This window comes from Carex rostrata, chromosome 10, assembly GCF_964058835.1.
Source record: "Carex rostrata chromosome 10, lpCarRost1.2, whole genome shotgun sequence".
Classification (NCBI taxonomy): domain Eukaryota; kingdom Viridiplantae; phylum Streptophyta; class Magnoliopsida; order Poales; family Cyperaceae; genus Carex; species Carex rostrata.
The window spans coordinates 8,842,670-8,870,556 of record NC_135927.1 but is presented as its reverse complement, the minus strand read 5'-3'; the positions used below and the strand labels follow the sequence as shown (position 1 = coordinate 8,870,556).

Sequence of the window (27,887 nt, the reverse complement as noted above, 5' to 3'; positions counted from 1 at the left end):
ATATGAGATGTAATCAAGTTCATTATTTTATATGAAGAATGGGGCTATAGTGATGTGAAAATTATGGACCAACCCGTATTATGTTTAATGTACAGACAGCTGATCCAAACAGTTAAATATAATTTCCATATATCATACAAAAATATACTAGGATATCAAATTTTATATATTTTTTAAATTTTTTTACTAATTTTAGAAAGGCAGAAAATCAAATAGTAAATTGCCTAGGGCTCTTCTAAAAATAAACAAATTAAATAGTAACAAAATTATAAAAATTATATTTTTTAAGTATGTTTTTATATAAAAATTATATTTAACAATTCAGACGAAACTTTGAAGATAAAAATATAAATTTATAGCAGAGTCAATCTCTACTATGGATATTCCCATAACCTAACTCCAGTTAGCATTAGTCCAACACGGTGGAAAACATAGTAGGTCCGATGGGCATGGGACCTACTTTGGTTCCAACGGGTTCACTCACTGTCAGATTGGCTTTAGGATTCACGCCAGAGCTTTCACGTCTGCTTTAATATTCGTGCACACAAATCCTGAAACAAATTAGACGGTATATCTGTCCATCGAAATCAAACTAGGTCCGATAGGCATCGGACTTGCACCTTTCTCAACACGGTGACACTGCCTTTGTATGATGTATATTAAATTATTAATATAATATGAAACTGGAGGAGTTCAACTATTGTACAATCTAGAAGATTCTTTGTAGAATGTTTTAGAGTCATCAGAAGAATTCCTGATTTTTAATCTATTTATATAAAGGTCATATATATATTGCATGAAATAAAATCTTTCATAATCAGATTGATAACTAATTTGCTGCTATAAATCATAAACAATAATCCTTATGAGCTTCCGTATTTTTAAACCTCTCAAATCCTAGCAATTGGCTTAAATTATTATTATTTTTTTAAAATATCAATGGCACGCCCCTTAAAATAGAACACTACTATTATACAATGAGGGCACCTGAATTACTGAATAGCACTATTATACAATTAATGATGATTCCTAAAGGACCATGTGGATTCCCTCAGGTTGTATGGGACCCACAGAACAGAATTTGAAACTGGATCCGTTTCTTGTCGGCATGTTGCATCACAATTGTATATATCTATACCCACAGAATATCCAAAACTAGTATTAGTTAATGGTTTGTGTTGATTAAAATGCTCCACGTCTCCCATCATGTCCCTACCACCTTATCTCCAGACCTATGCTCTCACCAGTTATAAAAATCAACCTTTCCTCATTTAGCACAATTATACCTTAAAGTAATCAACTCTGAACTAATTCTCCTCTGATGGCAACAAAAAAAGAAATGAGTGTAGTGAAGGATTTAGATCTAACCAGGTACGTGGGACGATGGTACGAAATTGCATCAATACCGAATTTTTTTCAACCGAAGGACGGTAGGAATACACGTGCCACATATAGTTTGAATAGCGATGGAACTATCGTGAATGTTCTTAATGAAACTTGGAGTGGCGGGAAGAGAGATTATATTGAAGGGACGGCTTACAAAGCCGATCCAAACAATAATGAAGCCAAATTCAAGGTCAAGTTTTATGTACCTCCGTTCCTGCCGATCATACCTGTCGTAGGGAATTACTGGGTGTTATATCTGGAGGACGACTATCAATACGTGCTAGTTGGAGAGCCTAGTAGAAAGAATCTCTGGGTACGCATTTTTTATCATTTTATGTATATATATACATGTTTTGTGTGTTTTTTTTAGTGGAATTATATCCACCGATTTTCATTAGAAATAAAAAAAATCAAGATCAATTATAAGTATCTAAAGCAGGAACTTATAACTCAGCCAATAGTACATCTGTTTTAGTATATGCATGTATTAGTTTATGTATTTTGCTAGTTAAGACTAATCTCATCATGCATGACAAAAGCATATATATATGACTATGACATTATTATATTTAAATGGCGGTTTGTTAAATTTTTTCTTTTTGAATTCGGTTAAATTACAACATCAAGTCAAAATTTGATTTATTTTTCAAATAATTAAGACATTGTGTTGTTTATAATTTAGATCTTAAAGTCATAAAATATCAATTTTAGAATAACCATACATGTTATCTTTATTCATCCATATATAAAATTGGAATCGACTGTTTTAATGTACAACAGACAACTCTTGGGCAACTAAAAAACTGAAATTATATTTCCTTCAATTTTGTTAACATCTCAATAATTCATTCACTATACATTTTATTTCATGTAATACAATTGATTTTCTTTTTTCTTGGAATTTAGAAAATTTTGTAGGCAAACTCATATGGACGATGAAATATACCAATTATTTTTGAGTGATGCTTCTGTGCATACAAGGACCTATTTGTAAAATGAACATATTTTTATTTTCAATGTTCAAACAGTCGATCCGAACCGTTCATCTTGTTCTCCATATTAATATGTGCTTGGAGACCAAATTTTACATTTTTCTGAATTTTTTTACTATTTATTAAGATGAGTACAAAAAATATCAAATTCAGACCATTGAATTTTGTACCCATCTTAATAAATAGTAAAAAAATTCAGAAAAATGTAAAATTTGGTCTCCAAGCACATATTAATATGGAGAACAAGATGAACGGTTCGGATCGACTGTTTGAACTTTGAAAATAAAAATATGTTCATTTTACAAATAGGTCATTGTATGCACAGAAGCATTTGCCATTATTTTTATATCTCAAGAATTCAACTATACATTTTTATTTCATGTAAAACAATTAATTTATTTAAAAAAAATAGATATTATGTAGACAAAATTAAATGGGCGATGAAATATACAATCAATTATTTTTACATCTGAAGAATTCATACCCTATACAATTTTATTTTAGGTAACATAATCAAATTCATTTTTGGAAATTGAAATATTATATGTTGACAAACTCAAATGGATGATGAAAAATACAATCAATTATTTTTTGCATATCAAGAATTCATATTCTATACATTTTTATTCATGTAATACATTGATTTTTTTTTTTTTTTTTTGGAAAATTTAGATATTATGTAGACAAACTCAAATACACCATGAAATATAAAACCAATTAATTTTACACCTCAAGAACTCATATTCTAACATTTTTATTTCATGTAATACAATTGATTTTTTGTTTGTTTTGGAAATCAAGATATTGTGTAGGCAAACTCAATTGGACGATGAAATATACAACCAATTATTAGAGAAAGCAAAAGAAGAAGGGTATGATGTTTCGAAGCTCCACAAAACACCCCAAGATGATCCTCCACCAGAGAGCGATGCAGCTCCCACAGATAAAAAGGGCATTTGGTGGTTTAAATCTCTCTTTGGTAAATGAAATAGTAGTTCCAAGCAAGAAGCAACTAGTTAATATGTATTTTAATAATGAAATATAATTTCTAGGGTTTGTTTAAATAGCTTGTGTGTACAATTTGTTTAAATAAAAATGATGGATGCTTAAGTAGGGGTATTTATGTAAATTTCTTGTTGTAGTTTAGGTAGTGCTTGTACCAGATGTTTGGTATCAGTATGAACTCTCTTGTTTAAATGGAAATTGTTGGGCTTGCTCCACTTTTATTAAAAAAATGATGAAATTTTGATAATTGTTATGTTTATATATATAGAGAGAATAAAGTTCGTGTGTTCGTGAGCTCATCAATCTTTTTTAACGAGTCTAATTTTCAAATTTATGAGATTGGTTATAAATGACGAATTCAAACTGTTAAAATTATTTCAATCTATTTTCATAAGTATGTATTTACATATAAAATTTATAATTTTCTAAATTATTTAGTATAGTATTAAGCAGGAAATAATTTTCTAACATAGAGAATTTACCGCTTAATATTATACTAAATAATTTTCTAACATAGCGAATTTACCAATTAATTGCAATTCAAACTGCATAGAGCAGATGGTCATAACTCATGACATCAAGTTCTCCTATAAAAGAGCAAGGATTCGATTCCTGTTTAAAGCATAAGAGGGGTGTGTGAGTTTGCCTAGAGGCTACAATAAATTTAAAAAAAAAAAAAAGGCAGTGTGCCTCTGATCATATGTAACAATATTTTTTTTAGGATACATATGTGACAATAAAAGCAATAAAACAACATGGTCTCTTTTTGTGCTTGTCACAGAGAATCTCAAAGATAATAATAAAATAGAAAAAAACTTTGAATCTAAATCATAAAAATAATGCTGATCTTTCTATAAATCAAAATATCGAAATTCTTATTTTATTTTTATTTCGTATTTTATAATATTTTATATGAATGAAATTTGTTTAGTTTTTAATACTTGTATCACGACCAGGTCAATTTTATATAGGTACTCAAGACTCAAGAGTCAAGACTCAGAAAACTTATACAACGTAATAAATTAAGACCGGATGCATTGAAATCTCTTGAAACACTATTGATTGTTGGCCATATATATGTGATGGCCAAGAAGAGAAAAATAATATACCTATGATGCAACATGTTTCAAAATATTGTCAAGTAATTGCAATGACACGTACAACATGCTAGTCCGAAGAGGCTTCAATATTATGTTCAGATTAACATCTTTAAAAGATGGTGAGTTCCTTTTTTGGATTATGTTCACAAGAATGAATACTTTCAGGAGTTTGGCTAATATAACATCAGTGTCATTTCAGCTTATATAACACTAACTCTAAAACCTATTAAATCGACTTCGAACGACTAATTCAAACCGTTCAAATCAATTTACATTATGAGTGATGCATTTACATACAAATTTTTTATATTTTCGAGTTATTTTAGTATCAAATCAAGCGGTAAAAATAATAAAAAATTAATGTATTAAAATGAACTTAAAAACTCACACATTTGACCACTTGACTTAATACTAAATAAATTCGAAAAGTTATAAATTTTGCATGTAAACGCACAATTAATGAAGTAGATTGGTTTGAACGGTTTGGATTTACCGTTTGAAGTCGATTTGATAGGTTTTAGAGTTTGTGTTATATAGGTTGCAATGACACTGATGTTATACTAGCCAAACTCTACTTTCAATATAGTGTCAATGTGTCATTATTGAACCTAGTTAAAGCAAAGCTATGCCATGTTTTTGCCTTGAGAACCATAGGCAAAATTTTAGTAAAAGTTGCTCGCCTTCAAAAGGTTTGGATACAACCATCCATGTCAGTTTTGAGGCATTTTTCATATGTAGCTTGTATAACATCAACTATCATAGCTAAAATTGAAATTATACCAATTTTAGATGACATTCCCATTAATTTCTTGAGACATTTCACCATGTTTTATTCGGTCATTTAGATTGTCTCTTGGTTTAAATATGAAAAATTTGTACTAAAGTTGAAGAGTCTTTTGAATTGATGATAATATATTTCAATTGAAGTTACTGACAACATATTTCAATTGCAAATGTTGACGGAATATTTCAATTAAAAGTATAGACGACATATTTTAATTAAAAATATAGACCACATATTTTTTTTCAATTGAAAGTATTGATGATTTCAAACTTATTTTAATTTGTTTTTCAGGGGTATTGCTCAAAACCATTTTTTAGAGAAAGCAAAAGAAGATGGATATGATGTTTCGAAGCTCCGCAAAACATCCCAAGATGATACTCCACCAGAGAGCAATGACACTTCCAGAGAATCAAGAGAAATTTGGTGGCTTAAATCTCTCTTTGGCAAATGAAATAGTAGTTATGTATTTTGATGATGAAAAATAACCCCTCCAGTTTGTTTAAATTTAGTTAATTATTTTAAATAAATATGATGAATGTTTAAGTAGGGGCATTTTCTGTAAGTTTCTCATTACAGTCTTGGTAAATATATATATCATATAAAATAACATAGCATATTGGAAGAAAATATGAACCAACGAAAATTAGCATAATCCAAGAGTAGCACTGAGGAAATTGTGCCACAAATATATATGTTGAAATATCTACTATTCAGAAATGTGAGGACAGAAACAATATTTTCTTTTTGGATTTTCGCCAACACAATTCTGAAGTGACAAAGTTGGTGCCACTTTTGTCATCTCCATTTCATGACAATTCATTTGAGATCTCACTTGTCTACCTTTCCTCTTAATTAACACGTTGTTGACACTATTCTTTCTCAGTTACAGCTATTCACTATTTCAGATGTACAATCCAAACAATATTTGTACTAATACGAATAACATCATTTTCACACTAATATGAAAATTACTATTTTTTTCTTTATTATGATATATTAATCTCAAATTTTGCTATTCTAGCTCCCAACAAACATACTTAAAAGTTCACAAGAGGATAATTGGACAAAAAAATAAATAGAATACATACACTAATTAAGAAGGGACGGGTTGTACCTTAAAAATGGGAGATTATAATATATACACTAATTTTGTAAAATAATTGTAACATAAAAAATTCAGTAAACAAATTTATGTGTAAAAGATAAATTTAGTGCCTAAAATTTGAGTTGTTGTTTGGATTAATAATGGTATAAATTTTATGTTATTTGGATTAATAATGGTATAAATTTTTGTTGTTGTTTGAATTAACAATGGTATAAATTGTATTGGGTCATTTTTTCAGAAAAGTAGTCACGACACAAGAATAAACACGACACATAACTAATGCATGTACTTTATTATAATATGACGTGTTCGATCACAACGTAACATTTTTATATTCTCAAGTACCTAGATCCAAAGTGGAAGTACATTAGCAATTGAAAAGAAAAACATGTCTTGTTATAATATGGAGTCCGGCTAGTATGACATTAATGTCATTTCAAATTATATAATATCAACTTCAAAATTTATTGAATCGATTTCAAACAGTGAATCCAATCCGTTCAAATTGATCTATTTCATTAGTTGTGCGTTTACATATAAAAATTATAAATTTTTGAACTCATTCAGTATCAAGTCAAGCGGAAAAATGTGGGAGTTTTCAAGTTAATTTTAATATATTCATTTTTCAACATTAAAATAACTCGAAAAAAAGTAACTCGAAAAAAAATAAAATTTATGCATGTAAACACATTACTCATAAAGTAAAAAAATCAGTTTGAACGGTTTAGATTAATCGTTTGAAGTCTATCCAATAAATTTTGAAAATTAGTGTCATATGATATCGAATTATCGATGCCATACTAGCTCGACTCTTTAATATAATATTATCTATATTACAACAATACTTCATATAGTCAATCCTATAAATGACATGTATCATATATCAACTTGTGCAATGAATGATACATTTATCATTGAATGAAATATCTAATTTCTTTATTACAATAAAATAATAATAGTTTAGTTTATACATATAATATTAAAATAATGCATGAAACAATAAAATAAACATATATAAAAGATGTAATTGTTTGTAACTGTAAAAATAACGTACATCAGAATCAATTGAATGAACATTTATGAAGTATATCTCATATATAAATTATCATTTATGAGTAAAACTTAAAAAAAAATTTTAACCGTTGAATTTGATAATAATTAATTGAAGCAAAATAAATTAGTAGACTTGTAACATTGACTTGTCATGGGACTGAACCAGGCCTAGAGAGCCCACTAGCCCAAATATATGGTTCCCAAAGCCCAATTAAGTAATTGTTCCATCCTACATTTATTTGGCATATAATATAAATTATATGCTCCTAGAGAATTTTTTTAAAATAAATATAAACAAATTTATTTAAATGAAACAAGCACTCAATGTGTTTTTCAGAAATCCAGTACATTGGGTGTTTGTTTCGTTTAAATAATTTTGATTATTAATATTTAAAAAAATCCTCCTAGAGTTTTTCTATTTAGATTTCAAAGCAAATTAAATTATTACGATATACAAACTACATAGTTTAAGTGGGAACACATTTTTAGGACGAAAAAAAATACATTCCCCTTCTATTTTTCAACTAGCGTTTGTAATACAATTTAAATAGTGAAAAATGGTACATGATAGTCTATGATAGCATGTCTTTTGTCTGATTTTTTGTTCCATTCGCCTCCATTTTGTTCTTCTTACCTTCTATGTATCCAAAATTGCTTGAAAAAAAATATTTTCTTCCATCTGATTCGAGAATATAATGATAATAGTCAATCTAATTTTGTAACGACATATATTAATTGCCACAGAAATGACAATAAAAAAAATGATTGTTTTTTTAATGTTGTGGGAATCATACAATGGTCCTTAATATTATTTTTATGTCAAAAAAGTATAATTTTTTCTAGTACTATGTGAAATTACTGCTACATTAATATGTTTTTTTTTCTTCCAAAATTGATAATTTGACATCATTTTTAACTTTTTAACAAGGTGTTCAGTACAAATGATAAGTGATCTTGTTGTTTCGCTATTAGATGAAACATATTAAAATATTGTATATTGGCAAGAAATTAATAAAAGAGGTCAATTGACCCTCATATATTTCAAGTAAATCCATTTCGGATGTGAGTAATTGAAGTTTAGAAGGATAAATATGATATTACGAATTTTAGGAAGAAAATACACAAGTTTTTATTTTTATTTTCAAAGGATATACATGAAATTATCCTTAGATAAAAAATGGCACATTAAGCTTTTAGTTGAAAAAATGATTAAATGTAGAAGGATCTCCACAAATGAAGATACTTATGACAAAGATAATAAATCTTAAAATTAGAAGGACTTAAGCTAAAGTTTCTTAGTTCTCTTTTGAAGAAGTTGAAATATGCCCCCTTTGTATTCGAAATTTTAAAAAAATTACAAATAAATCCCTGTCATCATCTTGGCAAAAAAATAATTATGTTAAATTGCCTACAATACAACCTTCTAAATATGGAATAATTAACAACAAACAAAATAGTAACTAAATAGAGAATAATCGAAACATATACACAAAATGAAAATTATTTTATCATTAGTGTTAAATTGTTAATCTATCATTTGACAATTGTAAATATTGATTTTAACATGCTAGCATAAATTACATATAAATTTAAATAACAAATAGTGTTAATTACATATAAATTTAAATTTTGTATAAAATTTGCATGCGGTTAAACATATAAAGTATAAACCCGTTAATTTTTTTGTTAATTAAGTGTGAACTTCGTATAATTTACAAGATTGACATTTATAAAAGTTAGTTTAAATATAGTCAATGTTTGTTATTTTTTTCGTTAATTAAGTGTGAACTTCATATAATTTACAAGATTGACATTTATGAAAGTTAGTTTAAATATAGCCAATGTTTGTTAAGTGTGAATCAAGCACATGCAGAGCAAGACTTTCAAGTTATGGGTCTCAGACACAAATAAGAGGGTCAATCATACACATTTTTTATGCTGAATAGGGATCAATTTTACAATATCCATAGAATTTTACACTAAATTATATAGAAAATCACGCACAAATATATACATTTTGAAAAAAAAATGGCATACACATTGAATCCGCCCCTATGTACATAGTTAACAGTTCTAGTCATTGATACATCAAAATCTACGCTAGTATATTCAAAACGTGATGGTGATTTTCGGAACATTTTTTATTAAACAATGGTTACATCTTCATCTAAATAAATATACTATAATTAATTTGAGAGTTATTTTCATTGATTATAATTTATAACTGCAAATGTTATAAAAAATAATCGAAAATGAAACAAAAATATATACAGACTAAATCAGAAGAAAATGACAAAAAATGAACCCTTCTAATTCCTAAAACCTGGTCTTAGCAACACACAACATTTCTAACCAAAAACAGCCCTTTAAATATACAACACATTCATTAATTAAAAATGTTATAATACTAGAAATAATCATTCTAATGCACTAATTTTTACCAGTCTTGTAAGAAAATTACAAAAAAAAAAACTTTGTTGAAAAGTTTTTTTTTCAATGATGAATTAAAAATAAAATCCGCAATCAAATCAAATTGTTAGTGTAATTTTCGAAATGGTCCCTAAATTTATTTTGTGGGGATCTAGAAAGAGCAAATCCTTTCCGGACTCCAGAGTGCTCGGTAAACGCAATTCCATAATTGGTGCGAGTCCGACCCATTATCTCCCGTACCCTCCGTTTTCAACAGCAGGAGATGACACTAATTTGAAATGAACGTTCAGGATAGAAGATAAGATGTACTGGACAATTCCATGTTAAAACTACTGGAGATAATTAAAACAATCTTTTCCCTCTTTATCGAGAGCACCTAGCTCGAACAGGAGTCCTCATCCTCTGCATTACCGCATCGTTGAGTTTTGTACCGGTTTTCCATTAAGATTCGTGCTGATATGTATCGAACCAATCAGATCTAAACTCAAACGGTGCATTAATGCAGAGGATAAAGAGTTCCTCTTCGTCGGGAAATAAATCTGCTGTTATTTCATAGGAATAACAGGAACCTATTATTACAATCCAAACCATTAAAGTTTCTTTTACGCGAATCTCAACGAAGATCACCGATAAAGGATGAGAATAATAGGTTCCTGTTATTCCTTTTGAATAACAGAAGATTTATTTCCCCCCCGTCGAGCACGAGAAAACAAAGGCGAAGGAGAAAACAAGGGATAGAGAGAAAAAACAAAAAAAAAGAAATCTCTTTATTTCTTTCTTTCGGGAAGGTTTTTATTACCAGGGGGGGAAGAAACCCTAGGTTCATACTCTCTCGTAAGCTCCTCCTTTCCTCTATTTAAATCCGTGAAATCTTGTATTTCTTCATCCCTCTGTTGGTTCTGATCTGGTTTCTATTTGTGTATTTTGTAGTAGTTTTTTTCCGAATTATTCTAGGGTTTTGGTTCCTTGGATGATCATCTGATCTGAGGGTTTTGTTCGTACAACAATGGAAGGAAGATCGGCTGAGATGGCGAGTACGACGAGCCCCGAAAACAAAAACCTAGAAGAAAAAATTAAAGAGTCTGGAGATAAGCTTGAGTCTCCACCGACTTCTGCTGACGAACTTCTCCCTCTGCTCGATGTGAGAATTTTTCTCCTCTTTTTTTATTTATTTTTTGAAATTTTTGTTCATGGGTGTTTGGTTTGGTTCTTCAGCTCGATGTGAGAATTTCCCCCCCTTTTTTGTTTATTTTTCTGAAATTTTTGTTCAAGTTTTAGTAGGTTTTTATGCTCGATAATGTGTGTTTGTAGAAGCCCTTTGGAAACAAATTAGGAACTGCTTGTTTTGTTTAAGTATTTTTTTAATTAAGAGAAGAATTTTTTTTTTGGTAATCATTATAAACCTATATATGTCAAGCACATGATTTTCCTATCAGTTTTTTTTTTTTTCCTTTCTTGCCAATTCTAAGTTCCATTTTCTCATATTTCAAAACCCTAGTTTTCTGAAGCCATTTTCTCAATTCTCACTATTTGGCTGGAATTAGGTTTTGATGGATTGTAGATGTATTTTGAGGCTCTGGGAGAAAAATTAGGGTTTTAATAGCCTATCTTAACTTTGTTTCCTTCTATTATTTTTATTTTCTTGTTAGTCATTGTAAAAGAATAATTAAAATAACATATTAAACAGAAATCTCTGTCAGAACAAATAACTTATTCTGGTGCGAGTAGATAAAATTTGAATCTTTGTTCTGTTTATTTCTGTTATGTTTAAATTGAAAGATAGCACCATAACAGACTTCCCAACGGTTAATAATTTTAATAACAGTGATGCTTCGAGTATTTGGCGCGGAATGGTTAACTTTCCGGTCAATTATGATTTCATTAAAAGCCCTTGTCAAAACTGGAAATTGTATTTGGCGCGTGATTTAAGCAAGTATATCAAATTGTTTTTTAACTTAGGAAGCGGAGTCACTGTTAGCAAGGGTGGATCAGTCGCCGTCTGAAGCAATGATGGCAGCACTGAAGCCAATGATGTCAGCCCTAGCTGCCAAGGGGATGTTATCGCACCCTGACACCGATGTACGTGTGGCCGTCGCTGCATGTATCAGTGAGGTCACCCGTATCACTGCACCTGATGCCCCCTATGATGATGATTTGATGAAGGTATTGGCTTTTACTTGTGGTTATTATGTGCGTAAGGGCACCAGAGTAATTAAGGCAGAAAAAAATTGTGCATGCAGTGCCAGTAAAAAAATTTGAGATATGAGATATTGTAAATACGTTATGTTTTGTGTGATTGCACCTAGTGGAAAAACAAGTTTGTAGATCCAACTCGAAACCTGAAATACACAGGTGCTATTATGTGTGAGGGCATCAAAGTAATTAAGGCAGAACAAAAATTTAGTAACACCAGGAAAGGAATTGCACATGCAGTGCCAGTAAACATTTAAGATATGTGATATTGTAATTAAGGTATGTTTTGTGTAATGGCACCTAGTGAAAAAACAAGTTTGTAGATTCAAGTAACAGAGAAGGTGTCGCAGTAATTTATCACGAAACCTCGAATATACTCGTGCTTAGATTCAAGTAACAGAGAAGGTGTCGCATTAATTTATCACGAAACCTGAAATAAACTTGTGCTTAGATTCAAGTGACAGAGAAGGTGTCGCAGTAATTTATCACGAAACCTGAAATAAACTTGTGCTTAGATTCAAGTGACAGAGAAGGTGTCGCAGTAATTTATCACGAAACCTGAAATAAACTTGTGCTTAGATTCTAGTGACAGAAAAGGTGTCGGAGTAATTTATCACGAAACCTGAAATAAACTTGTGCTTACTGTTGAAGTTTGTAGAATCCTAAATGTAATTCAAAATGGGTCTGGGTCCCCTTAAGTAACCCAAATTTTGAGTTGAATTCCGGACCGTCTGATCAGAATTTGGGCCAATCCGGCCTGAGGTGGAATTCCCTTTCAATATTCGTGCGAGAGCAGATTGAACGGCCCGGATCCAAACTCAATTATCTGGTCAAATGGTTAAAAGCTAAAACTAATAACACAATTATCTGGTCTTCTGGGAAATAAGGCTGCTGGTGTCATATCTAATGCTTTATTGTATAATGTGTATAATACTAGGATTTGTTCAAAAGGATTGTGGAATCATTTGAGAGACTAGATGATCTGAATAGTAGGTCGTTCTTGAAAAGGGTTTCAATTCTAGAGACAGTGGCTAAGGTGAGATCCTGTGTTGTGATGCTTGATCTGGAGTGTGACGACCTGATACTGGATATGTTTCAACATTTCATCAAGACAATAAGGTAAATGCTGAATGCTTGGTTTATTACTTTCCAAAATTTATGTACCATTAAAATCAAATCTCTTTCCAATTCAAGCTTTGTGATTGTAAAACAGTAGATTTAGTATGGAAAATTAAGGAGTTTTGTTGGTTTTTTACTCTAATTAAGCTTTCTTTGATTGCAGTCTGAAGCATCAGGAAAATATTTTTACGTCAATGGAGACTATAATGTCCCTTGTCATAGAAGAGAGTGAAGAAATATCAAAGGAGCTAGTGTCATCCCTCCTTCAAAGTGTTAGAAAGGATAGAATGGTATGCTTATCTTCCTTTTATGGTATGGATTAGTTTAATTACTTCATAAGATTTAGTTGACCTTAATTATATATCAAGAGTGTAACTATGCTCGTATATGGTATGGATTAGTTTGCTAGTATTAATATAACAGCTCCTATTTTGATATCTCAAATAGATTTTTTGTAATTTAATATTAGGAAAAGCTGTCAGTATCGTTCAAACTAGGGGAGAAAGTGATTCGCAATTGTGCCGACAAGTTGAAACCGCTACTGACAGAGATGGTCGGAGACAGATCAAATGAGTACTGTAAATTTGTTGCATCTCTCTGTCAAGACACATCAGATGCCATGGAACAGAGTGATGTTGAGGCCTCAGCAAAGAATGCGGTATGTTTAATTATTTTTCTTTTATTGACAGAATGAATTTATGTGCTTGCCTCTGTGTCAAATTAAGTATTTATGTATTGAATGCTTGTGCTGCAGCCTGAGGAAAGCAAAATGTCAGAGCGAACGGTCTCTGATGAAAGGCCTCAGGAGTCTGACAAAGCAGTCGAGCAAGAGCAAGATCCCGAGGCTGAATGTCCAGAGGAAGTTGGCAGTGCAGCACAAAATGGAGATGTAGTAGAACCCCCTCCAGTAGCTGACGGAAATGGAGGGTCCATTATAGAAGAACCGCCTTCTCCAAAGCAAAAGGCGGAGCGCCCCTCACGTGTCATCAAGAAATCTACCAAGGCTAAAGAGGCTGAAACAAAGGCAACACCACCAGTCAAATCAAATAAGAGAAAGGCAGCAGCCCCCGCAAAGCAGGCTGAGTCGTCAGGCTCACAAGAGGTCTTGTCTGACAAGAAGGAAGAGGAATCTGAGCCTAAGCCTAAGCCTGATGAGCCTGATTCTAGTGTACCAGTTCCTGAGTCGGGTTCAAGGCCAAAAAGGGGTCGGGCGGGTAGTGCTAAGAAACCCGTGGAAGCTAGAAAGGAGGTTGTTGAAGGGGCTAGTGACTCAGAGGGGAAGTCACTTAGGCAATCAGTAAGAAAAGGTGCTGCTGCTGCTGCCAGTGGAGATGCAAAACAGAAAGGTGGGCCCAAGACTCAGAAGAAGGAAGTGGAGGCGCCTCCTGTTAATTCTGACGGAGATGGTAGTCAAGACATCCGTGTTAAGGTATATATATTTTTGTTGTTTTTAAGGGAAAAATTAAAAAGAAAATGTACTTGACCAAGGGATGAATGAATGCACATTTTTTTATACCATGAGTAGGATATTGTTGCTGCTAAGGTGAGTGCGAAGAAGCTTGCTAAAGAAAAAGCAAATGTGGGTGAATCCAGTGGATCAAAAAGAAAGAGGGCCCCTGAGAAGGATAAAGAGAAGGATAAAGAGAAGGAGAAGGGCAAGGAGGAGAAAAAGGAAGAGAAGGTTTATTTCTTAAAAAAATAGTCTTTTATTTTTTAATATAAGATTTTTTTTTTGTTTAAATTACCTTTTGTTTATGCTAATAATAGGAATCTGGAGTAAAGAAGCAGCCAAATAAATGCGATGAAAGTATTATTGGCAAGAGGATTAAAGTATGGTGGCCCGATGACAAAGCGTAAGCTACAATTTAGGAATCTACTGATATTATCAATTGTAAATATTAGTTGTGTTAGGTTAAATTTGATAATGAACTGTTGTATGCTCTGCCAGGTACTACAATGGTACTGTTGAGAAGTACAACCGTTCTGACAAGAGGCACACGGTACTGTTGCTCTTGAATTTTTTTTTTCCATAGTTTTGTTACACATATCTTTTGAGGTTGTTACAATGATCTTTTAGGTATAGTTCTTTTGAACAATTTGATAGAAAACTCAATCTGACCACTTCGTATTGTGTGATCTTATCTTATTATAGTATTTTTTGGGTTTTCCTTAGGTTGCCTATGATGATGGTGACATTGAGGTGTTACATTTGAAGGATGAGAAATGGGATTTCGTTGAGGTGAGTAAAATTTTCTCTTTAATGAATATTTTTTGTACTAATTGCTCTAATTAGAAGTTTGCTGTACCAAAATAGTACTGGTATGAACTTACATCAACTTGGTATTTCTTGAATGTCGGTCACAGAGCGAACGATTATTAAAATGAAAATTCTTAATAACTTCCCTTTTGTACTATCACTGACTGGTTATCAGTATCAGGGTTTCTCTTTTTACAAGCAGATCACATAAATTGTTTCTTTATCTTCACTGTTTTCTATACTTAACTCAATAATATGTGTTATTTTTCAGGAAGACAAAGAAGAAACTCCTGCCCCAGATTCGTAAGTCTCTTTATATTTAATTGTTCAGTGTCTACATATTTTCATAATTATTATTGTGATCACTGAGGTAACAGCATTTTATGTAGTCAGGTCACTTAATATTAGCCCCATCTTAAATTTTACTTTCTAGATTGAAGTAATCTGCGTAGTTGTATGCTTTGCTAGGCCAGTAAAGTTAAAAAAAATATACCATGCTTGAACCAAAATTAATGGAAACATAATTATCTAATATAACAGATCGAAGAATAAGAAAGCAAAAACAAGCTCGGTTAAGGAGATTAAAGAGACGCCTAAGAGTTCCAAAACCGCTACCAAATCGAAGGCCAAGGAACCGGCCGAGACTACTCCCAAAACTGCAACTACCTCTAAGAAGGATGCAAATGCAAAGACTAAGGATTCGGCTGGTAAAACTGCACCAAAATCGAAGTCCAATGGGCCTCCAGAAAAGGCAAGCAGTGCCACCGCCAAGTCAGCAGCTAGTGGTGCCAAGTCAGCTAGCGGCACCAGGTCAAAGAGAAAGGGTGGGAGGAATTGAGGGTTTTTAGAGAGGAGAGAGTTTGGTTCATTTTTTTTTGTACTGGTTTAGTTGCATTGGTGCCTCCTGTGTGCATGCAACATATCTTGGTCAGTGAAGATAGAAGAAGGTAGGGGTATAGACTTGTGCTTGATGCATTGAGAGATGATATTTTACTTAGGTTGTAGTAATGTTTAGGTACTGTGGATTATCTTAGTACATAATGCATATGCCTCTTATTGAAAGGGCTATGTTATGTATATTGCTCTCTTGGGCTCTTTGTCTAATGTTCTGTGGGCTCGTTTGAGGGAATAGTTACACTTAAATTATGGAGGGAAAAACATAATAGGTACGCTTAAATTATGGAGGGAAAAAGGGAATAGTTTATGAAGAATCTGATCACCTTAATCCAAGTATTAAGAGGAACTCATATCACCTAAGGTACCTCAAATTTAGAGTTTGGATCCGATTGTTTGATTTGGTTTGACATATTAACTAAGGGGTTATCTCTGATTGGTCCAGATTCTGATCGGACGGTCTGGATCCAAACTTGAAATTTGAGTTACATCAAGAATCCGGTTGTATTAAGAAGTGAGATTATTAATTATTATTATTTTGTTTAGTCTACATCTAAATCTCAAACGGTCAACTATGAATTTATGGATATTTATTGGATGGGGCCTGTCGTAATGTCTTTGCCTATTTTGGGTTTTACTTGAACGTCCCAAAACCAGTAAAATTGGGCTTTGAATTTGAATTTCTCTTCAATGTTTTGGCACCAGCTCTTTAAGTTTCTTGATAAGTTTTGAAGACCAACCCTACCAATCTTTGAAAGTTATTGACTGTTCTAAATTGAAATGTCAATAAAACAAAAGCGAGAGAGAGAGAGAGAGAGAGAGAGAGGAAGCTCAGAGGCTAACTTCTGATGCATTCAATAATAAGAAATGACTTATTTACCTAGAGGAAGATAAAAACAAGAAATAGATGTAAATTATACTTTACAAGCCAATCATGGCAGCAGGGGTTTCCAGCTGAAATATTGGTGTTAAAATAATTATAATCTACTTTTTTTTTTTTTTAACTGAAAGAAGCAGTATGGTTCCAAAACAGTAAACAGGTGTGGCAACTAGATCAAAAACTGAAAAATGGGGTTGCATGCTTATTTTGGGTTGTATAGTACTTGGATTCTCTCTCTCTCTCTCTTTTCTTCTTTTCCCTCATAGTCATAGGACAAGATATTGTATTAAATATATATATTTTTAATACATAATATCTGTCTAGCATTTTTATCTTAATGATTTTGTCATTTAATACGTTTTATATAAAATAATATGAAACAATAAAAAAATCAGGAGCAAAAAAATAACATGCAATAATTCTGCAAAACAGTAAAAAAAACCCTTATTTAGATCTGATTTACTATTTTTAAGAAAAAAAAATTAAAGCAACCGATTTACTATTACCTTCGAATTTCACTTCTCTTTCATGCCTCCGATATCCCATAATAGAAAACAAAAATCGGGAAACAATAGCCACCAATTATTAAGAAATTAGCTATTGGTATTTGCAATATGTTCATTTCCAGCTTAAATTCGTTTGAATCATTTCTGCACACAATTTAATACTAATTAATAATAAATTAAAACGAGCAAGTTATTCGTACAGCTTTGAGATTCAACTATTTCTCTCGTCTTTCACACTTTATAGTCTTAAATTCATCTGAAAATTAATAAAACAAATCAACAGATTATCCATGTTGTATTTGTATACTGCAAATAATTATAAATGCATGATTTAACAACCTCTAAGCTCCTACGGCACCAAGAAATTGAGTCCGATTGTTTTTTTTTTTTTTTTGTTTAAAATGTTTGGTAGAGATAACTTGTATTAAATAAATGTGTTTACATCACATACTTATATAATATTAAAAAAAAGTTCTATTATCACAACATTCTAGTATCCTCAACACTATGCTATTTGTTGCACTGGTTTTCTTACAAAACTGCCTCCATAGTGCCATCTCTTGAAATTGCCTCATTCCACTCCTTCCACTCCTTCCACACATAACCACAACACACATAAATTTTGTTGTCCATTCCCTTTTTCCCTCACAATGCCCTGTGCCTTTCAATTCCACTATTCTAATGCTACCGAACAGGCCCTGCTATTGGGAAATAAATCTGCTGTGATCCGAAGGAATTGCAGGGACCCTGCCATTCCAAATCTAACTTTTCATTTGTTTTGAGATTTGTGCATATAAACAACTTATATTGAGATTTGTGCATTTCAAAAATTGAAAGGTTAGATTTGGAATAGCAGAGTCCCTGCAATTCCTATGGATCACAGCAGATTTAGTTCCGCAAAATTGAGTCCCTTCTTCTCAATAGTGCCACACCCAACCCTACTTCAACCAATTGAGTATGATTGTTGATAGAAATCAAAATACAAGACGTGTGCATGACTTGTGAATCTTGGAGTAGCACTAGCAAGTTTATTTAGTAAAATGCTATACTTTTATAATTATTTTCAATATCAACTATAGCTTATATTGTTTTAAAAAAGCTAGAATTAAAAGTAATCAAGTGGTGAGATGGCCGAGTTGGTCTAAGGCGCCAGATTAAGGTTCTGGTCCGAAAGGGCGTGGGTTCAAATCCCACTCTCGCCATGTTAACTTTTTTTTTTTTTTTTTTTTATATCAAAAATAGAATTAGAAGTATATTTGGAGAAAAAGTTCAAATCCCAATCTCGCCATGTTATTTTTTTTTTATATCAAAAATATAATTATAAGTATATTTGGTGAAAATTTAGGACGAGTTCTAATTTATAATTCTTTCAATTATATTTTTATGGTTTTTCTAAGAAAAAAATAGTAAATAGTATTTCTTTATTTTATTTTTTAGCTTAGAGGAGACAAGTGTGTTCCTCTCTAACTCTATAGATATCTCAAATTTTCAGTTTATTTAAAGGCAGGCCACATTTTTTAGATGCCTATTCGGAAAGCAGGAGATCATTTATTGTGCTTTGAGATTCGTACATAAAGAATTTGAACGGTATGGATTTCCACAAAACATAATATGACAATTAGAGCAGACCACAAAACATTTATCTTGAATAAAAGTTGAATGTCAAGTTACCAAACTATTTAATATCTACAATAAATTTCTCAATCTGGTTTTCCATCCTGCGACTAGATATTTGTCTTGATACAAGGTGAATATTAGACACTTAATCAACTATTGTTTCACAATCATCTCTCCAATAATTAAGGATTTGGATTTTCATTTCGTACAGTGAAAAATTAAGATCTTTATAAATGATCAATTTTTTTATGTCATTGTATAAAAATATAAAAACTAACGGTCGGCTAGTTTAATCTATTATCTGAACCGAAACAGGATTTGATTATGCATCCGTTTTTTTTTTTTTTTGAAACCTTGACAATCGCTGTCAAGTATATTACGCATCCGGTTTTAATAACACAAGTTGAAAGGCTATGGTTGATTTAAATTGATAATGAACACAAATTGCTACACACACAAAGTAGGAACTAATCAATAAAAAAAAAATATAAAATTTGATCTCCAAGCATATTTTATTATGAAGATCATGTTGAGCACTTTAGATCGATTGTTCGGATTTTGAAAACTGAGATAAGAATGTGAAGTATAATTAAAGCACAAAACCATGGCGCATTTGAACCCTCCTCTATCCACCAATAGAGAAAATATTTCAAGGGCTACTTGCAACTTAATATCAAGCACTAATTAATTTTTTTTTTTGTTCTGTTTTGTCAAGTTACAATTAGAGACGGAACCAGAAAATTTTGATTGAGAAGGCTAAGATTTAAAATGCACAATGTATGATACGTGGAATTTGAACTCAAGTCTCCACAACTACAAAAATTTAACTATAACTACTTGGTAACAAATAAACATTTATTTTTTTATGAGGGTGGTGAACCATACAGGAACATTTAGAAAAATAAAATTCAATTAAATTTCAATATATATAATTAAAATTTTAAAATTATAGAGATAACTAAGTAACCCTATGATTGAATATTACAAAATGGTTAACAAAATTATTGTTAGATAAATGATGAAAGCTAATAGCTTGTCGTTTAGCTCCTTTTTTTTCTACGGAACCTTTAGTATAAAATACATGATCAGCAATTGTTCTTCCCATTTGATAAATAATATATACTGCTTGATTTTTTTGTGAACATGATGAAGTTCAACTGTGTGTTGCACAATATCTTCATTTTGCTTACAATATCCTCAAATTCTCAACGGTTAATATTTCTTTTTTTTTGAAAGCTTGGTAGATGCTACCAAGTTACAACGGTTAATATTTCAAGTCATGAAGCATCAACCATGCAAAAACAAAATAGAAAGGGGGCCTAACTATAATCTCTCAAATTAATTTGAAAAAAAGAGAGAAATTTACCAAAAAAAAAAAATTTCCATTAAAACTTTTTGAAATCAAAGAGAAAGGGAGCCTGAGTATAATCTCTTTGTTATTATTCTAGAGTTTGGTTACCATCAAGGTTCACTTACACCTTACATTCATTTATTCAGTAGAAACCGCATATCAAATAGACTAACAATTAGAATCATAAAATTTCCAACGGAAGTTGGGAAAAAGAAGATAACAGAGAAATTTGAACCCTGGAGAATGCAACAAAAATGACAAAAGCAAGATATCATATCAGAATTTGAAAGTGAGGTAAATTTAATTAATGGAATTGAAGAGAAGATGATTTTGTGAAGTTAAATTGTGCTGGAGGGTCCTTACATATGGTCCCATATGTCAGAATCTCCCAAAGTTATTTAAACCAGTAATGTATGACTTGATTAATTAAAGGGGTCATGTACCGATTTTTTTTATTTATATCCAAAAAAAAATATAAATTTAAAAAACTAACCAAACTGCTTGTCTTTTTCCAAAACTACCCAAACCGGACAAAAATTTTCCAGTTTCAATACCAATTTCCGGAAATTGGATCATAAATCCGGAATAATTTTTTCCGGATTTAGGATTTTTTTTTTCCGAAATTTTTTTTTATAGGAATTTTTTTTTTCATTTTTCAGTTTGTATTTATTTTTTGTATTGAAGTATTACAAATATTTAATATATTTAAAAAAAAAATAGATGGAATACTATATAATTTGATTTATTCGAAAGACTGTTACAAATAATCCGGATCAACATTTTTCATGCCAGATTTTTTATGACCGTAAGAAAAATTAATATAATATAATATATGTATATGTATATGTATATGTATATGTATATGTATATGTATAGGTATATATAATATAATATATGTATATGTATATGTATATGTATATGTATAGGTATATATAATATAATATATGTATATGTATATATAATATAATATATGTATATGTATATATAATATAATATATGTATATGTATATATAATATAATATATGTATATGTATATATAATATAATATATGTATTTATAATATAATATATGTATATATATGTATATATAATATAATATATATGTGAAAATGTGCTTGCATATCAAATTTTATATTTTTTTGAATTTTTTTACTATTTATTAAGTATTTAACAAAATCGCTATCTATATTCAGACCATTGAATTTTTGTACCCATCTTAATAAATAGTAAAAAAATTTAGAAAAATATAAAATTTGATCTGCAAGCACATTTTAAAATATCCATCATGTTGAACGGTTTGGATCGACTGTTTGGACTTTGAAAACTTTGAAAATACCGATCGTTGAATGCCTACCGTTGAACGAAAACTTAAATTGAATTTTTGAGGCACTAAACGAGGGTTCCAATACCTCATATTTTTTATACCTCATCATACCTCATATTTTGTATCTTCATTTTCATATATATTATATTATATATACATATATATACATATATTATATTATATTATATATACATATACATATATTATATTATATATACATATACATATATTATATTATATATACATATACATATACATACATATACATATATTATATTATAATTTTTTTTTACGGCCGTAAAAAATCCGGCATGAAAAATGTTGATCCGGATTATTTGTAGCAGTCTTTCGAATAAATCAAATTATATAGTATTCCATCTATTTTTTAAAAAATATATTAAATATTTGTAATACCTCAATAAAAAAAATAAATAAATTATAAATAAAAACAGAAAAAAAAAATTTCCTATAAAAAAAAAAAATCCTAAATCCGGAAAAAAATATTCCGGATTTAGCAAAAAAAAAAACAAAAAAAAAAGAAATCCTAAATCCGGAAAAAATTATTCCGGATTTAGGATCCAATTTCCGGAAAAAATTTTTCTGGAAATTGGTATTGAAACCGGAAATTTTTTTTCCGGTTTGGGTAGTTTTGGAAAATAACAAGCAGTTTGGTTAGTTTTTTAAATTTATATATTTTTTTGGATATAAATAAAAAAATCGGGGTCATGTATGACTTGAAGGCCATTAATATTGTTGTTTTGAACTATTTCAAACATTGTTAAAGAGCCCAATTTCTTGAAATTGATGGAAGTTTTTTTTGAGGGTAAGGTGGCAAGAAGCCATCTTACGATTTTTCATTGATAAAAACGTATTTACATGGTCCAACGGACTGTATTTAATCCCATAATATTAAAAGATAATAATAAGAAAAAGAAAAGAGAAAGCAAAAAAGAAAAGCTTATTTGGATTGGTGTTGAAAGCTTATTTGGATTTTTATAATTTTTTTTAATACATATCAGGATTAAGGTCATGCATATATAAAAACTTGCTTTCAAAATTTGGTTTTGGCCACCTATATATCTTCTGTTAGGGTCATAGTTTGTATTAAAACAGAAAAAAAGTAAGCATTGCATTTGTAAAATTATATATAGTGCAAACAATTTCTCTAGTTAACATATTAATTTGACAAATTATAATTTTGTTAATATTTTCTTTAGTCTCAATCAGCTATACGTTCACGAAAGACAAAAACTTCATATGATCACTCCATTTCTTTAGTCTCAATATTAATTTTGTCGCGTGCAGAGTTATAGAATTTTATATTATAGATGTGGATGAAGTCTTTAGGTCTTTCTTTCTTTATTATATTTTTGTACCGACGGTTTCACATAATATATGAACAAGTTAGACTTTGCTGAGACATGATTGGTACTAATTAAATAATAAAATAAATTATTTATCCAATTTTTAATACAGATTGATTCTATATAAGACCTCCTTATCTCCACCAAGCTCATCAACAAAAGTTCTCAACTAAATTTCAGATGCTCCTTCCCTGCGAAAGGCTAGGTATGAATTAATTAAATTAAAGCTCCTTTTTTTGTTCATAACTTTTAGTATAAAGAAAATGAACTGAAATTGTTCTTCCCGTTTAAAATAGCAAGTTTTATATATATAGTACATATAAATTCTATTTTGTGTTATTATGTTGTGTGTTTGTATTCCATTTTTTTTCTGATTAATTTATATTGTAGCAGGTATTTGCAAAGGAAGCGTCTAATTGTCCACAGCTTTTTGTCCACCATTTGTCCACAGCTTTGACTTGCGCGAATACTTTAAAATTACTTCTACATGCTGTATAATTATACAATATATCACATAAAATATATCAGTTAATCACAAAACATCCAACAACTATTTGAAGTGGTCCCATGATAGTTAGAAAAAAGTTTGCAACTTGCACAACATGACACAATAAATGTAATTTCAAACTGTACTTTCAGAAATTACAGTTATAAGAAGTTATTAGCAGTTAGAGTTAGTTATTAGCGGTTATTGGCAGTTAGAGTTAATTATTAGCGTCCGCACTAGGTTAAATCTTGTATACTGTAAAATTGAATCTTGTATACAATAAATTTTTCAATTGAATCTTATATACTGTAAAATTGAATCTTCTACACAGCAAAATTTACAATTGAATCTTGTATACTGTAAAATTGAATCAACAGAACTGTAAAATTAAATATTGTATACAGTAGAACTTTCAATTAAATCTTGTATACTGTAAAAATTAAATCTTGTATACAGTAGAATTTTCAATTGAATCTTGCATACTGTAAAATAGAATCTCGTATACTGTAAAATTTTCAAATAATACTGTAAATTTTCAATTAAATCTTGTATACTGTAAAAAGACAGTTAAATGAAAGTGGATAAGGTTGTGGACAAATGGTGGACAAAACCCAGTGGACAGAAATATTTTCTCATTTGCAAAAGAAGAGGAACAATCAAATATGGTCTTCCCCCGTGTTTTCCACATGATAAGGAGGAGGAACACCTTTACTGACCAGACAAGATTCTGATTTCTTTAGTAAAAAAAAATTAGTTCATATCGGTTTTTGGGGCTCTTTATTAGTGATTTTATCAGTTACAATCAGAAACTGCTATCAATTTCCCCCTAATTTTGAACTCAAAACATTCTACATTCCAGCCCTGGAAAAATCTTTCAACTCTTCAAAAAATGCAAGTATTGTTTTCGATATCTCCTTGAGAAACTCTGCCTATGATACAAAAATATACTGTGATCCTATAAATGTAACATTCTATGATGGTCCAAGCCAGAACCACTCCATAGCAAACTTCATTGTACCTGTTGAAATCAATCTAGATATACAAGGTGTCGTCGATTATAGTGGAATGGTGAACGCAACAGGTTTTGATTTTGATGGCGCATAGCGGGAGATATTGGCTAACGGGTTTAAGGTTTTCCGAGTAGGCGTTGAAACCTCAGTGCGGTATGATTATTACATGTTTTGGAAGACTAAAAGGTATGAATATAGAGAAGGTGTTGATGTGAAAATTGGTGATACTGGAGCAGCTTCAAATTTTGGCAATAATTTTGTAGGAATTAGAGCATTGATCATGTTCAATTTTATGGTGCTGGTTTTTCTCAGTTCGTATTGATTAATTATTCCAGCATTCGCGTTCTTCAATGTATTTCGGCTAGCTATGATGCACGCTTAAGTTTGTTTTATGAAGTGCATGCAATTGTATGTTTAGTTTATTAATTAATTAATTAGTACTCAAATATGGCTTTACAATTCACACTGTATTACTTTAGGAATTCATCAATTATAAAACAAATCACGCAATACCCTTCTAGATCGAAACAGACCGGGAACCTAATCTGATACTACCATTTTGTGTTTCAAGTTGCACAAACAATACCAGAATAAATATACCTAGTTTTCTCCAGAGTTGTGTTCTAGTTGCTCATTAACTGCTGAGAATTGATGTTTCCTTCATGTGGTTCATATTGGAGAGAAAGCAAGATATATCTTTTTAGTTTTCAGGTGAAAGTTGGCTAATTTTGTTAATATAGAGAAGGCAATCAGATGGGTCAGGTCGGATTCGTGCTAGTTAAACATGAGATCATTGTTGGATTTCGGGTCGAGTTTAAGCCCATCCAATTTAAGTACTTTTCAAATTTCAGGTCGTCTCAAATTGGATCGGATTCGGATTACTTTGACTTCCTATGCAAACGAAAAGTTTAAATTCTATCTAATTTTTATTTCAAAAACACACAAAATCTTTGAAATTGTTCCTGAAACATTTTGTAAAACACATTAGAAATCTGAAAAACATATCTAGACATTTCTGAACCATTAAATCTCATGATTTTGTGAGATGCAATTGAAAGTTTGGATGGTGCCTGGCTCCAGATCGTTCGATCATTTCAATTTTTTTCTTGAAAGTTCATCCATTCATACATCATGTGTTACACTGCAGATTTTGTTTAATTGATTCATTGGAAAACTTGATATAGTCTTAGTTGACAACTTTTGTTGCTGAGCTTGGAGATAAGGAGGCCTTATATAGACTTAATTAATTTGGATTAAATTAAAGTTGGATATATAATTGATTTTGTTAACTTGGTCACAACTTTCAACAAAGTCAACAAAAAAAAATGACCTACATGCATACTACCTAATTAATTTTGGAGGTAAAGAAATGGGATGATGTGAACCTTTTGTTTGTAAATGAAAAGCTGTCTGACTTCGACGAAAAATACAAAACTTGAAAGCTTAATTTTCCACCTCTAGTCAGTATATATATACGTGTAAGAACTGAAGAAAATATAAGTTTGAATAGATTCTTGGAAACGGTATTTTCTAAAATAAATCATGAACGAATGCAAACCGGTCAGGGTCGGGCCAATACAAAAATATGCATTCATCTGCTACAAACGGTCCGGTCCGGTCCAAAACCCCCAGTCTACGGGTCTCTCCGGTCCACGGTTCCGTACGGTTCGGATTAGACGGTCTAAATTTGAAGAGGATGGTCCAAATCCGTGCTAAGGACCATGGTCCAAACCCACACGGGTTGGTCCGATCCAGTCTGGTTCAGTTGGTCCACGGGTTAGTCCCAGACTGCCCCTCCCACCTGTATCTCTCTCCTTTTGTGGCTTAGAGCAAGCCTGCTTCAGGTGACCTACCTCATCGCATTTGTAACACCGTCGAGGTTCACCTCTGAACCCTGTGTTACCTGTGTGACTGGAAGTCCTGCTACCCCAGCCTGTAGCCTAATCCGGGTCTCCTCCTCAGTTAAGTACCCCCCAAGATCATTCCCTTCGAGTCTCATGCCGATAGGTGGCAGCTCAACCTTTTTCACCTTTGGCTTGCTCTCAACAGAAGCTTGGTACACGGCCAACGCTCGTCGCACCATGACAGCCATCTCATAAGAGGTCAGCTTCGTGCAAGCCTTCGCAAACGTATTGCCAGTCTTCTCCTTTGATATTGATCGGACTCAGATATACTCCTCATGTATCAATTCAAGTCCGAATCCCTCCTATTACTCTCTTAGACCCGATCTTACACTGTTAAAATCGAGATCCACATCATCTCCCCCTTTCTTCTTCTCTTTCTTGACCCGAACTTGATCTACCTCATCAAGATACGAGCCCAAACCCGATCAAATCCGATTGAGAACTCGACTCTCGGGTATTGTGGGGTGTAGGCCCCCCACTCAGCCAAATCAAGCAAAGAAGCTTACCCTAGGTGGCTGGCCGGCCTACCTAGATCAAGTCGAGAGAGAGAAGAAGAACAGTAGGCGGCAGCTGGTGGCTGTCCTAGGCGGAGTTGTGCTTGGCCAAGAGAGAGGGAAGGCGGAACGGAGTGAAGGAGATCAGGCGGAGCAAGGTGACCTAGGTCATCTCAGACCAGATCGGGGCAGAGCTCAGAGGTGGCAGGGCGGAGCACTGGTGGCTGATCTGAGCACGAGACAGTGCTCAGCGGGGTCAGGCGACCCCCCTGGGAGGAGGCGGAGCTCCGGCGATCCTGGCAGAGCTGTGCTCTGTCTTAGATCTGATTCTGTAAAAATGCGGCTACTATAGCGTCTACTGTAGCAATTTTAGGGTTTCGTTTTTTTTCAGCTCTGATACCATAAAGAGAAATAGAAAATATGTCTAAAATGAATTGTATTTATTTCTTTGTTCTTTTGAGCCTATATAAGCGTTACAATTACATTCGTAACCCTATGGTTCTCTATAATTACTTTCTTACCAATATAACCCTATAGTTACTATTAATGCAATAAACATACATAAATCTCAACATGCCTAATCATGATACTTTTTGTATGAAAAGTTGCATGTTCGAAACTTGAACTTTGCTA

At 31.6% G+C, this 27,887-nt stretch overlaps 2 protein-coding genes and 1 non-coding gene across 5 annotated transcripts; all 3 read left to right on the top strand.

The window, feature by feature from the left end:
• The first annotated feature begins 1,277 nt into the window (after positions 1-1,277).
• Positions 1,278-3,674, top strand: LOC144560335 (temperature-induced lipocalin-1-like). Its single transcript, XM_078309499.1, has 2 exons — positions 1,278-1,699; positions 3,180-3,674. Exons 1-2 carry the CDS (start codon positions 1,322-1,324, stop codon positions 3,363-3,365), a joined length of 564 nt encoding a protein of 187 aa, XP_078165625.1. The 5' UTR covers positions 1,278-1,321; the 3' UTR covers positions 3,366-3,674.
• A 6,885-nt stretch (positions 3,675-10,559) lies between these two features.
• LOC144560348 (transcriptional regulator) lies at positions 10,560-16,501 on the top strand. 3 transcript variants are annotated; one of them, XM_078309514.1, is made up of 13 exons: positions 10,560-10,689; positions 10,786-10,996; positions 11,815-12,018; positions 12,986-13,167; positions 13,331-13,457; positions 13,637-13,825; positions 13,922-14,596; positions 14,693-14,848; positions 14,935-15,020; positions 15,116-15,167; positions 15,341-15,406; positions 15,696-15,727; positions 15,965-16,501. In XM_078309514.1, the coding sequence occupies exons 2-13, from the start codon at positions 10,862-10,864 to the stop codon at positions 16,260-16,262; spliced, it is 2,202 nt and encodes a 733-aa protein (XP_078165640.1). In that variant the 5' UTR covers positions 10,560-10,689; positions 10,786-10,861; the 3' UTR covers positions 16,263-16,501. The 3 variants fall into 3 exon arrangements, with proteins under 3 accessions (XP_078165640.1, XP_078165639.1, XP_078165641.1); XM_078309513.1 differs by having other exon boundaries at positions 10,563-10,689; positions 10,810-10,996; XM_078309515.1 differs by having other exon boundaries at positions 10,569-10,689; positions 10,789-10,996.
• Positions 16,502-18,825: 2,324 nt separating this feature from the next.
• Positions 18,826-18,906, top strand: TRNAL-AAG (transfer RNA leucine (anticodon AAG)). Its single transcript has one exon. It is a non-coding gene; the product is annotated as a tRNA-Leu (tRNA).
• Positions 18,907-27,887: the final 8,981 nt, after the last annotated feature.